General features: G+C 34.5%; 2 protein-coding genes across 2 annotated transcripts in view; both read left to right on the forward strand.

Moving 5' to 3' along the window:
• Positions 1–2,343, forward strand: part of LOC132723995 (BPTI/Kunitz domain-containing protein 4-like) — a 21,543-nt gene extending 19,200 nt beyond the window's left edge. The window contains exon 5 of the mRNA XM_060708804.1: positions 245–2,343. Coding sequence (XP_060564787.1) covers positions 245–276 — 32 coding nt within the window. The 3' untranslated portion in view covers positions 277–2,343. The remainder of the gene's footprint in view (positions 1–244) is intronic.
• LOC132724005 (muscle M-line assembly protein unc-89-like) lies at positions 361–13,358 on the forward strand. The gene is made up of 3 exons (XM_060708818.1): positions 361–519; positions 2,372–2,883; positions 12,242–13,358. The coding sequence occupies exons 1-3, from the start codon at positions 361–363 to the stop codon at positions 13,356–13,358; spliced, it is 1,788 nt and encodes a 595-aa protein (XP_060564801.1).
• The last annotated feature ends 1,086 nt before the right edge of the window (positions 13,359–14,444 follow it).

A 14,444-nucleotide genomic window follows, 5' to 3' on the forward strand; every position in this document is an offset into this window, starting at 1 on the left:
GGCACACATGTTTTGAATTAAGATATAGCGAGAAGATCATCTCTAATAATTATGCTTAGATGATGTACTTAAGTACGTAAGATAAACATCTGACTGAAAAACTATGTATTGGAGATAGTTTAAAAAAATCTTCAAACATTTCATTCATGCGTTATTAAAAGTACTTGAAAGGTTCAAGTTTATGTGGTTTGTGATTGGATGAAGATGCTGATTTTATATGATTGTTCTATTTTCTATTCCACAGACAAACATCTCCAAGAGAGCAGCCCTAGATAAATCCACCATGTAGTGCCCAGTATAGCTCTATCTGTGATATAAAAGAAACTCGACGGCCAGTATTCTGAATGGCGATAAACTCAAATGACACTAGGAGTGGAGTACGAGTGGACCGGACCCGTAGGGGTGTGGTTCCCAGCTCGTGAGTGTGACAGTGAAAACGATCGCTTGTTTGGTTTTAACAGTGGAAACCTTACAAGCGTGAAAATAATGCCTTGTGCAGACGACGAGTCGCAGACGACAGTAACGTACATAGTTTACTCATTGACCTTGTTCCAAGTCAAGAATCAGTTGTCTTGAAATTAAACGTTCATTGAATAATCATTGGAATAACACATGTCATGAAGTATGCTTGGAAATTAATTCATGAAGCAAATACAAATCTACAAGATGTAAATATCGTTACTAAAACAATTAGCAAAGTGATTTTAACATTCCAAAACTGTAATTCCATTTCTTTATAAAAATGGCTCAAGCGCTCAATCATGTAGTCTTGATGTAAGATTTTATAATATTTGACATGTTTTTGTGGGTAATATTAACTAATACTATACTTAAAAGTAGTGGCCTTCTTTTACTATGGTGGGGAATAACAGCCATAAGTAAACGTTAATGCATCTTGAATTTCTCGTGGCCATTATGTGTAATCACATGACTATGACGCAAGTTTCAAGCAACAATTCAAATTCACACGAATTGAAACTTACATTTCATTATCTTACAGATATACACCAGAATTTTAAAAAAAACTGTTGGTTATGATTTCGGTGATATGGTTCATTACTTTTGACGTACATTGAATATATTGAGGCATTCAGATAGTTCAATTTGTGGTTTTAATTATGTTTTATGTTGGAATAAGCTCTTATAATCACATGAACCAAATTGGCCTATGCTTATTTATAATAATTTTATAGCTTTTTTGTCATTAAATCTGCAATCCGAAATGAAAAAAAATATAACCAGACAACATTGATTTTTTCGGCCGTACTGCTTTTGCTTTAACATTGACTTCCGGTATTTTTTCGGAATAATTCGGTATTTGCCGAACGGGCAATAAGTGTGCTATGAAATTATTTTTACAATGATAAGATTTCTGTATTTGAATAACACTTAAAATTACTAAGCCACAGTTTTACTGGGATTACCCTGGCCAAGTGTTATCTTGAATGCCAATGTATTTTAATATATTGTGACATTAAACAGCGTTAGAAATAGTGAATATTATACAATATTATATATATTTTTGGATAATGGGTGAATGTGTCGTTTTTATAGACTAGTACGTACAGCGGTGGTAGAATGGAATGGGGTGGGAGGTTCCCTAACAGAATAACGATCTCCTATCGGAGAGAATGTATTACAACATTTAGAAATATAAATGATATACTACAATGTTACAGAAGGCATCCATTTATATAATTCATGGTAGATAATAAGAAAGAAACTTTTTCTTAACTATGCCTCAAGGCATAGGCAATGTGCAATATGACTTATTTTAGTTAGTTTAAACTTTTTTCAGAACTTTTTCTCCAAAGCTCTTTTCAAATTTTATGATTTTTTTTAACGCAAACAACTTTTTGTTTCAAAAGGAATTCTTCAGAAGTAACAATGTGATATCGCCAGATAAATTTTCTTGGCAAGTTTTTTGCTTTCATACCATCAAGACACACGGTTTTCTCGAAATTTTGTCGAAAGTATTTTTTTACTTTTTATCAAACGGGTTGTTTTATTTCTTCAACAAAACAACAAACCAATAAGTATTATTGTAAATGTAAAAATTGTACAAAATGTTATATATAAAACTGCACAAAATACTCCTCTAAAACTTATGTGTTCTAATTTACATTGTACAACTTTTTTTCTAACCACCTGGTGGGGCGGTATCATGTATAGTTATGTTTAATTGTATGGGTTATTGTTTAAAATAAATAACATTTTATAATATGATTTTTGTCACATCTAACGATTATCTCTTGTCATTTTGTCCATAGCTCATTTATTTATTGTCTCATTTGTGAAGTATGATTTTTTTTTACTAAAATGAGAAAAAATAAAACTTTAAAACAAACACTTTTCTCTTTTTGTTATTCAGACCATTGATAATACCATACTGACTATATTTAAAGAAAAAGTACAAGAACTTTCACCGGTCATAATGTATATACATGTTACTTGGTTGTTATGGTGGCATAAGTTAAGAACATTTAGCTTATTTATCAAAATATTTGGGGATGCTGATTATAAATTTGATGACAGCAAAGTTGAAAATGATGAGGATCATTATGACAATGGCGATATATTTTATGCGCTAGGGAAAGCTGGTGATGATACTGATGATGATGATGATGATACTGATGGTGATGATTATGTTGGTGATGCTGCTGGTGTTAATGGTCATGATATTGATGATGATCATGATGTTGCTGCTGCTGATGATGATGCGGAGGAGGAAAAGAATAATGATGATGACGATGATGATGATATCGGTGGTGGGATGATGATGTTGATGATGGTGGTGGTGACGATGATCATAATGTTAATGATGATGATGAGGAGGAGGAGGATAATGATGATACTGACGACGATCAGAATGAATATTTTAACGTATGACATTGTCCATAATTCAGTTGTATAGCTCTTTAAACTGATAATTGGAGTAATATAACCGGGGTAACATGGTAAATATTGGAGTTACAGACAGACAAGTTCCAGGTTATTCAGGTTTAAATATCCGGGGTAATACAGTGATTGAATAGCCTATTAATTTCAGGTTTAAATATTGGAGTTGTTGTTGGTAACACCGAAACTGTAAATGTACAACAAACATGTTGTAAAACAAAAACATATGTACAACAATCAATAAATGTACAGTAAAAACACATTAAGAAAAACAAACACAGTAAATAAACACACACAGTAAAGAAACACACACAGTAAAGAAACAAACACAGTAAAGAAACAAACACAACAGAACAAACACAATAAAAGTAAAAATATCATTACTGCCATTCTTAACATAGAAATAATGACAATAAAACATTATAATATTTAATAATTTCCTTTCATGTTTTTTGTTGCCATTTTCCTCTCACACGGTGACAAGACAGTGAAGAGATACCACGCAAGTACAAATGTATAAAATTATATACATATTTCAAATAAATGCTCTTTCATTAATGTTAGATGAAAGAAAAAAATAAAAGGGTTTTAAACACACATAATGGAATGTAAATGATTTTTAAGACAGTTTTTGTTAAGATAATTTTAAATTTGATTTGTATAGAATATATTCAGTGGAGTGAAAATAATTTGCATGATTAAAATGCAGATTCAGTTGTAAAGTTGTAAAGCATTTCTGTCAATATATTATGTAGTTTTGTATTATATAATTTAAATGATTGGTTAAAATTGATAACAAATATTTTCAAATTGTATAAATACCCCGATTTCTAGAAGGAAAAAAGGGGAAAAAACGGTTTGACAAATGACTTTGCAAGTATATATAAACTTTCTAGGAGGTATTCATTTAAATTTGATTTTTGTAATTTTTATCATAGTTTTGATTATTTATGCGCTATTCAAGCCTCTCGACTTTTTGCGTATTTAAAACTTTATGAGAGACGTCACTGATAAGTGTTCAGTTTTGGTAAAAATATCTATCATGTATGCATGTACAGCATGTTTGGGGGAGGGGGTTCTGAAGTCACGCCGACCCTGGGGGGTTTCCAACTTTAATCATGTAATAAGGTTTCTTGTACCTACTAGGGAATTTGATTTTAAGAATGGAGAGTTGACGGTTGTAGTAGAGTGTATAAAATCCAACTTCCATTATCTAGATCACGAGTTTCCACTAAAAAAAGCAACATACTAAGGAAGAAGTCAGTTCTGATTCTTATTCATCTAATATCTAATATACATGTTAACTTCTATGGCCTTCACCACAAACAAGCTCGTCAAAGTTGTTTTTTTATTTTTAGAATGACATGTTTAATTAAAGATATAAAAAGGTTGTTCAGCATGGCTTATGTGAAGAATGCTAAGTATGATGACGATTCAAAAAGCATTCCATACTAATATTACAACGTGTACATCAATGATGTAATAGTTGGCAACATTTTCTATTTCTCCAGGTGACGTCTGAACAATAAAATCCTATTTTTTCTGCAAGTTATAAAAAAGTTATAACAGACGACATATGTGAAATAGTTCACGTGCCATTCAAGCGTCTGACGGATTTATGTTCGGATGCCATCAAGGTGGTTCTACAATATCGTAGAATCATCTACAACATATTTACATAGATGATAATGGGTCATTGCCATATAACCGAATATTCGCATACCATCCGAGATTGCAATCTGTTAAAAGACATCTACATTTGTGACGTAGCAGACGTTCTTACAAGTATCCGGAAGCGTTCCTCATCAATGTTTTCATCTCGCTTAGTATACGTATGAATCATCAGCCTGTCCTAAACCTATGGCACTTAAATTCGTTTTGCGACATACTTTTTATCAAAACTGTAAACATTTTGGTAAAAGGATATTTTCGTAAAAAAAACAACTTCCGGCCACATACATTGAACCAACAAAACTATAATAACCAACAAAACTATAATGTAGTATTTTAACTCTCAATCTGTAAGTATCCAATGTAATAAGTCTTTGCTACAGGTATAGATCTAGGTAGGCCTGCAGATCTGTGCCTTCAGATGAAGCTTCAGTGGCCGAGGTTATAAAGAAATAGTCTAAGCACAAACTCAGATCTCAGGTATTTGATTGGTCAGAAACAGGCACAGAATGTGAATTGACCAATGAAAATCCTGCGATTCAAGCTTGATCTCAGGAAGAGGTTTTAAAACCTTGGAGCCAGGACTCCATATACTGTTAGTAGCTCAAATGTTGTATTTTGATTTTGAAATCCCATGTACTTTCCAAGGACCCGGAATAAAAAAGATAACCTCACTTCAGACCACATTTTACGCAATACGTTTGTAAATTCAGCAATATAGTAAAGAGAAGTATTAATTTACACTATTTTCTCTTAAATACGCTACACGTTTGTTAATTTTGACACGGTCTGTCTGAGTAGTGGCAATAAATCATTTTTAACAAATAGCAAAAAATGCTTGTTAAAATGAAACTCTTCGTGTTTGATATTAAATCTGAGAAAATGTCTCAATTAAATGTGCCAATGGCGTCATAAATATGATAGTAACACGATTTTACCTATCGTAGTCTGACGCGCAATTTGTAAACCCCATAATTAAATTCAATTAGTGAACCTACTTTCTCGTACAATTTTGAATTCCATATCTATCAGTATGCTATTAATTCTGTCAAATTTTATGATTTACATAATGATGTATAAACGCGATTTATTCCCCTAGCTCAGATCATGCCGGGTCGCTATATAATACTGGTATAACAGCAATATTTTCCTTTGTTTCTTTTTTTCCAATTTGTAGTAATTGTGTCACTCTATGTCAAAATCAAAGATTTATATGACATATATTGCCATTTTTATTTTTTAATTATCTTTTTATTTTAACTTACTATTGTAAAATCACCTGATCTTAATTGCAGGTCTCGGTTGGTCTAGACAGTTTAAGATTTGTTCAGAGAACAAAGAAAAAATGAAATGGTTAAATCGTCGTCTTAGAAAAAAAAAATTCGAGATAATTGTAATGGCCGCAATTTGTCAGAAATGGAGACAACACACATTGAAAGCAAAGTAATGAGTATTAAAATGCCAGGTCTAGGGTATATGATGGAGCTTATCTGATTGAAAACTATCATTGAATAGAACATTAATATTTACTAAGCTTCATCGTTGCCTAGATTGCCAGAAACACTAACTTACTAATTGACAGTGCGTACGATATGCACAGTTTCTGGTTTTCACTGCCTGTGAATTGTAACATAAATTATTAGTTACATTTTGTATTTTCCGATTGAACATTTTTTAGTGAGTGAGTTGGTTGGTTGGTTGGTTGGTTGGCTGGCTTGCTGGGGCAATGCAGCTCTGGTTAGTTAGTTAGTTAGTGGTGAGTGAGTGAGTGAGTGAGTGAGTGAGTGAGTGAGTGAGTGAGTGAGTGAGTGAGTGAGTGAGTGAGTGAGTGAGTGAGTGAGTGAGTGATGTGAGTGAGTGAGTGAGTGAGTGAGTGAGTGAGTGAGTGAGTGAGTGAGTGAGTGAGTGAGTGAGTGAGTGAGTGAGTGAGTGAGTGAGTGAGTGAGTGAGTGAGTGAGTGAGTGAGTGAGTGAGTGAGTGAGTGAGTGAGTGAGTGAGTGAGTGCGTGAGTGCGTGAGATGGTGAGTGAGTGAGTGAGTGAGTGAGTGTGTGAGTGAGTGAGTGAGTGAGTGAGTGAGTGAGTGAGTGAGTGAGTGAGTGAGTGAGTGAGTGAGTGAGTGAGTGAGTGAGTGAGTGAGTGAGTGAGTGAGTGAGTGAGTGAGTGAGTGAGTGAGTGAGTGAGTGAGTGAGTGAGTGAGTGAGTGAGTGAGTGACTTAGTTAGTTATTTAGTTAGTTACTTAGTTAGTTACTTAGTTAGTTACTAAGTTAGTGAGTTACCACCCTCTCTGCAAGATTACAATAAATAACATGGTTATCCACTTTGATACGAAACGACCGTTAGAGATGTTAATAAAATGGTTATTAACTTACTATTATGGAATATTAACAATAGAATCATCAAGTGCGAAATAATGCACAATTATAATGAAATAATAGTGTGCATATTGAAATATGCGAAATAAGGAGATTTTTCCTCTGAAATTATCATGTGCGAATTTATTGACATGTTTACAAAGAGATAGCTATGCTTGTATTTGTTTTGTTTTAAAATATTTCCAAATGCCCTCAAAGACCTTACTTCAAACCACATATTTAACCAAACTTACTATAAATAGAATTCAGATGATTTAAATTCGTCGGATAATCCTTCTGTTTCAGTATGCATGCCAAGTGCTTGAGAAACAAACATATGCACGTGATTCTCGTGCAGGTACAGGGTGTAACCAGATCATCTTTACTACAATGAATGAATGTGAAATATTCCAGACATTGTGAAAAAACAGGAAGATAAATGTACCTAACACACCCTAGCCTGGTGACTGAAAGCAATTCATCTACTTAATTAAGTAAACAAATTAACAGAAAACTGCATAGAAATTTATTTCTGTCACTGTTTAGAATAACAGAGCATAACAGGTAAATAAGATAGTGCGTAGCAATTCATTATTATCATGGATGTAAAAGGTATGCATTTCAAGGTCCTGCAATAGATATAAGTGGCGGTGGGCTACATAAAATTATTGTATTCTTTACTTTTGGTGTTTCGGGTGTGGCATGAAATTCAATTCAAATACAACAGAACAAAAATCAACTTCTTAATAATTATGTATGTAAAAATGGGTAATAATACATTGTATATGTGCTAAAGTATGATAGACGCATTTCCTCTTTACGCTATTTGCAAAGCCATTTGATATGCAGATGTACAGAGACCTAACCCTGCTAACGCCAATTGTTTTAAACATTAAAGATGGAATATGGATGAGAGTCCATTGGCCGCAACGGCCAAGCAATCGATCAACCGAAAAAAGGTACCACATACAACCCACTGCCCGTCCTCACCCCTCAAACTGTGACTTAACCCTGAACAGGACCTTGCCAATAAAATACCTGTATTTCTGTAATGTTATTACATGTATAATGTAAAATATTTCGACTGCAAAAAATATTTGCATGCACGTATGAATGTGCGCTTCCGTTTTGTAATCAGGTCTTGAATTTTAAACAGAACACAGCTTTAACAATACAACTGAACTGTCTAAAAAAAACACCGAATACCACTGAATACAGCTCGCATTGTTTTAAGGAATGCGGTATCTTTTATCTCTATAATCAATTATGTTGACTTAGTTAAGATCTATAAAGCTTCTGTTATTGACATCAGATGATAACCCCGTGACCTTTGCCTGTCCTTCCTCGCGTGGGGTTCTTTTAACTATCTTAAAGCTTCATGTTTTGACGCACCGAATCAGATGGTAAAAAATAACAACAGAAGGGTTACTGTTCGAAATTGTTTTGAGGTCTTGTTTTCAAAAAAACCCGGACACAGGGCCCTGCTCCTTTAAGGGAAATTTATTAACAAAAAGATTTTCTTTTTCAAAAATTTTAAACCCAAAAAAATTTTTTGTTATTTCTTTTTGTTCCAACATTATTTTGTCTTTTTCGCATTCCTGATTCATTTTTACAATAGAAAAAATACAAATGTGAAAAAAAATAAAGAATCCCTTTTTATTTGGGGGAAACTTTTTGTTTCAAAACATTTTATATTACCAACATGTTTAAATTTAGCAAAGGGCCTCGTAAAATATTTTTTGAACTGATTTTCTTTAAGTTTATCTGTTTTAAAATGGGCCCAAAATTTTTAATTAAAATTTTTCGTTTTTGAAAACACCCCCCTATAGAGTTTTTTTTAATCCCAAAACCTTTGGAATATAAATAAACCTTAAAATTTTTTTTTTTTGTTTGTGCTGAATTCCCCTAAAAGGTTTTTTTGTTGAAATTTTTGGGGGGGGGGGTCCCTTTCCAGGCCCCTTTAAAGGTTTAATGGCGGGCTTTCAAGCTTTCTTATGGGAAGAAAACCACCTCAGAATTTCCCCCCTCATTTATTACCCCCAGGGTTGCCCCCCACTTCATTTTTTTACATGAACGGGTATCTGAGTAGAACCACCGATATTTCGTAACTAAGCTGGACTGCTTCCTCACATGTAAGAGTCCCTGGTAGGACTGGTGGGACTCGATCCTACATCGATGAAGAACAAGTGGGTTGAATGCTATTCAAGTACATGATACATAAATGTATACATAATAATATATACATTTTATTGTCCATCTATGACCCTTTACAATATTCTGGCATTATTTGGACCAAATACATCTTTTCTCTGAGAGACCAACAATTCTGGAAAAGACAAATCCATTCTTGTTTGCAAGTTTTCATACAAACTGACTTGTACTTTATGCTTACGGCTTGTACTTGAATAATGCATACAAAGATATAGTTATAGGGTCTTCTTTAAAAAAAAACCAGTAGGTTTTATACATGTTTATAATGTTGACAAAAATATTGCTGATGTCACGTGATCCCAAAATACTTATGGTTGTTTAAATAGCTTTTTTACGTTTTCTCCCTGCATAACGCTTTGTCATACAAACATTTTTTCCATACAAAATGTAAATAATTGTATCAGTGATTTCAATGATTTTGCATTTAAAAATTAGCATAAGTGCAATTCAGGGGGGTACAGACGTGACAAAGATTACTGACGCAAGGTGGCTTGCATAGACAATAATTTACTGTAATAGTACTTTAATACTTACTATTTTTTATCAATGCTTAATTGAAAAAATAAAAAAGCATATCTTAAACATCTGATATTCCGATATGGCCAGGTTGTTAAAATGTGTCTCCAGACGACATTATGTCGTCTGCTTAATCGATTTACGTTAAACGTCGATTTCAGCAGATAACATAATCTTCTACAGTGCATTGTAGACATGAAAATATGTTATTTGTTTGAAAAAAATAAGAAAATGTTTACGATCAATTTGCTAAAATGAATTAAATTTGACTTCGTGGCGTTTGATGTTAGTTAGTAAAAAACGCTTCGGTATTACAAATATGTTCACAAAATTTTATCTTAAATATTTGATAATTGGTTAAGCTATAAGCACACATATAGCTAAAAGCAAATCATGCAGATATCTTAAACTGTAAAAAAAATAAATGTCAAATGTGCATGCATTCTTTCATTAAAAATAATTATAGATAAAGAAAAACATATTATGTCTTTATGAATTCATTTTGATAAATGGTCTTCCCAAATTTGTAAAATGTTGAAATGTTTTTTGTATGTTTGATATATATAATTATGATATAAAAATGTATACACCAATTTCGAATTTAAAACGAATCGACATTAAATTTTACTTTTGAATATAATGTGAAGTCACCTTTTTCTTTCGGAAAGATGAAATAAAGAATTTATTACACTTTTGTCATATTTATTTGCTACTACTTAGAATGCATCCTTTACTATAGACACGGATAACGAAACAGACATTTACAACTGTTCTGTACATACATATACAAATATTGTTAAGGCCTTTGTTTGACATTTGATGTTTCCATATACATGTGCTTTTTTCTTTTATATCCGAGTTTGATTTTTCCGAGTTGATTATATTCCAGTTCGACATACCCTTGACGTTGTTCGTCAAATTAGAAACCGACTTTTCTAGTTCGAGTTCGACATTTCAAGTTGCGTTATATCCGATTTCGATATTCCTTACAGAAGCGAATCGATACGTGACGATAATCGTGTAATTGTCGTATTATTACAAACTTTGATTTTACGTTAGTAATATTATCATTCACAGAAAGAGGTATATCTTTGATAACATCGGAAACCTACAAAGTGCTGAATTAATATACATTTTTGTAATTACAGAGTTATAAAGAGTGTTCGTGAGATAACTATCTGACAACAGTGCATAGATAACTGGCGAATAAAAGAACAAACGAACAAATAATTATTGGACAAAATTATTCTAATGGAATAAAACAACAACCAGGCGATGAGAAGAAAAGAATGCTAGAAGTAATTTACGAACGGGGAAATAAAAAGAAAAACCAACACAGGAAGAGGACAAAACGTGTATGAACGAAGGACATTGAATAAGAGAAAGGAAGATGAATTTAAATGATTAATCAATCAACGCCCACTATCTTATTGTTTAATTGAATTGTAAATTGATGTGGCGTCAGTCAAAATGATTAGAAATATAATTATGTAAAAAAAGGTACCAGTTTATACAAGGATACCAGTGTGAATTTATCGTACCCTTAAACCATCTACCCGTTATTAAATCAAGTCACGTAGTTTTTGTATTGTTGTATGTACTTTTAAATCACGGAAATCTTATTAATCATGTTTCAGTTAAAACGGTCACATCATTATTAAAATATCAGTCCTCACAATCATGAAGTGTTAATTTATTACAGAAGGTACTGACGATTACATGAAGCAATGTCAACTATTTCCGTTGGAATTCCCAGACAGTTCGGCGCTATAGTACACCATAACAGGATCTAAATAATACTATTTGCCAAAAGTCAATGGTGTAGTCGGACATTATGGGCTCGTGGTGGGGTGAAGATTTGTTTATGAAATACGTTACAACAGTGTAACCGCAATGCGAAAGATTTCGAATTGAACACATATCTTTGTTCTAAATGACGCATTGTTTATTGAACGTCAAACCATTCACAAATCGTTCATTTTTATCTTAAGTTTTAAAGTTTCAAAGTTTAATAGATCTAGCCCTCCTGCAGTTGACAATCTAACACTAATTTGAGATTGAAACCGAAAGTATGCTTGAACAAAGGAACCAAAACTCAATACCAAATTATTCAGATTCATTATCTCTGCTATCAAAAATATTCTAAATCAATACACCAAATTAATCATTTTCAAAATTGCAACCATCTCATCAAGAACTGACGAAGAACAATAATTGCGAAGAATATTTTATATTTTTTGTTGTTGTTTGTTTTGGGTTTTACGTCACATCGATACAGTATAGGTCATTTCGCGACGTTCCAGCTTTACTGGTGGAGGAAGACCTCAGGTGCCCTTCCGTGCATTATTTCAGGCACGAACGGGCACCTGAGTAGAACCACCGACGTTCCGTAAGCTAGCTGGATAGCTTCCTCACATGAAAGAATCCAAAGTATAAATAAATACAATACTACAAGAATGACGACAAAGCTCCGAACCCTCATAGAAGCTTAAAAAACACAATGACGCCAATAATCCCAACAATGACGCCAATAATCCCAACAATCAAAGACAAGACTCATAACAATCAAAGACAAGACTCCTAACAATCAAGGACAAGACTCCCAACAATCAAGGACAAGACTCCCAACAATCAAAGGACAAGACTCCCAACAATCAAAGGACAAGACTCCCAACAGTTAAAGACAAGACTACCAACAATCAAGGACAAGACTCCCAACAATCAAGGACAAGACTCCCAACAATCAAGGACAAGACTCCCAACATTCAAGGACAAGACTCCCAACAATCAAGGACAAGACTCCCTACGTTCAAGGACAAGACTCCCAACAATCAAGGACAAGACTACCAACAATCAAGGACAAGACTACCAACAATCAAGGACAAGACTCCCAACAATCAAGGACAAGACTCCCAACAATCAAGGACAAGACTCCCAACAATCAAGGACAAGACTCCCAACAATCAAGGACAAGACTCCCAACAATCAAAGGACAAGACTACCAACAATCAAGGACAAGACTCCAAACATTCAAGGACAAGACTCCCAACAATCAAGGACAAGACTCCTAACAAAACAATCAAGGACAAGACTCCCAACAATCAAGGACAAGACTCCCAACAATCAAGGACAAGACTCCCAACATTCAAGGACAAGACTCCCAACATTCAAGGACAAGACTCCCAACATTCAAGGACAAGACTCCCAACAATCAAAGGACAAGACTCCCAACAATCAAGGACAAGACTCCCAACAATCAAAGGACATGACTACCAACAATCAAAGGACAAGACTACCAACAATCAAAGGACAAGACTACCAACAATCAAGGACAAGACTCCCAACATTCAAGGACAAGACTCCCAACAATCAAGGACACAAGACTCCCAACATTCAAGGACATGACTACCAACAATCAAAGGACAAGACTAACCAACAATCAAAGGACAAGACTACCAACAATCAAGGACAAGACTCCCAACATTCAAGGACAAGACTCCAACATTCAAGGACAGACTCCCAACAATCAAAGGACAAGACTCCCAACAATCAAGGACAAGACTCCCAACATTCAAGGACAAGACTCCCAACAATCAAGGACAAGACTCCCTACAATCAAAGGACAAGACTACCAACAATCAAAGGACAAGACTCCCAACAATTAAAGACAAGACTCCCAACAATCAAGGACAAGACTCCCAACAATTAAAGACAAGACTCCCAACAATCAAGGACAAGACTCCCAACAATCAAGGACAAGACTACCAACAATCAAGACAGACTCCCAACAATCACGCCAATAACCCTAAAATCAAGGACAAGACTCCCAACAATCAAAGACAAGACTCCCAAAAATCAAGGACAAAAATCCCATCAATCACGACAGACTCCCAACAATGACGCCAATAACCCCAAAATCAAGAACAAGACTCCCAACAATCAAGGACCAGACACCCAACAATCAAGGACCAGACTCCCAATAATCAAGGACCAGACTCCCAATAATCAAGGACAGTACTCCAAACAATCACGTCAAGACTCCCAACAATGACGCCAATAACCCCAAAATCAAAGACACGACTCCCAACAATCAAGGACCAGACTCCCAACAATCAAGGACCAGACTCCCAATAATCAAGGACAGTACTCCCAACAATAACGTCAAGATTCCAACAATGATGCCAATAATCCCAAAATCAAGGACAAGACTCCCAACAATCAAGACAAGACTCCCAAAATCAAGGACCAGACTCCCAACAAGCACGACAGACTCCCAACAATGACGCCAATAACCCTAAAATCAAGGACAAGACTCCCAACAATCAAAGACAAGACTCCCAACAATCAAGGACAAGACTCCCAACAATCACGACAGACTCCCAACAATGACGCCAATAACCCCAAAATCAGGGACAAGACTCCCAACAATCAAAGACAAGACTCCCAAAAATCAAGGACAAAAATCTCAACAATCACGACAGACTCCCAACAATGACGCCAATAACCCCAAAATCAAGGACAAGACTCCCAACAATCAAAGACAAAACTCCCAAAAATCAAGGGCAAAAATCCCAACAATCACGACAAGACTCCTAACAATCACAGCCAGATTCCTAATAAATACGTCAATAATCCTAACAACCACGACAATAATCCCAATAATCACGACAGACTCACAACAATCACGATAAGACTCCCAAAATTAGGACCAGACTCGCAATAGCTTCAAGAATTGTTCTCTGTTGTTGTTATTGTTGTTGTTGTTTTGGTTTTTTATTTATTTTACGTTAATTTT

This window comes from Ruditapes philippinarum, unplaced genomic scaffold, assembly GCF_026571515.1.
Source record: "Ruditapes philippinarum isolate M1 unplaced genomic scaffold, ASM2657151v2 ctg1682_1_1_1_1, whole genome shotgun sequence".
Classification (NCBI taxonomy): Eukaryota; Metazoa; Mollusca; class Bivalvia; order Venerida; family Veneridae; genus Ruditapes; species Ruditapes philippinarum.

Excerpts from the sequence above, each read along its gene's own strand:
- LOC132724005 (XM_060708818.1), top strand. The coding sequence starts at position 361 with ATGACACTAGGAGTGGAGTACGAGTGGACCGGACCCGTAGGGGTGTGG. Across the intron at positions 520-2,371 it reads ACGACGAGTCGCAGACGACA|ACCATTGATAATACCATACT; the intron begins GTAACGTACATA and ends TTTGTTATTCAG. Across the intron at positions 2,884-12,241 it reads ATCAGAATGAATATTTTAAC|GACAAGACTCCCAACAATCA; the intron begins GTATGACATTGT and ends CTAACAATCAAG.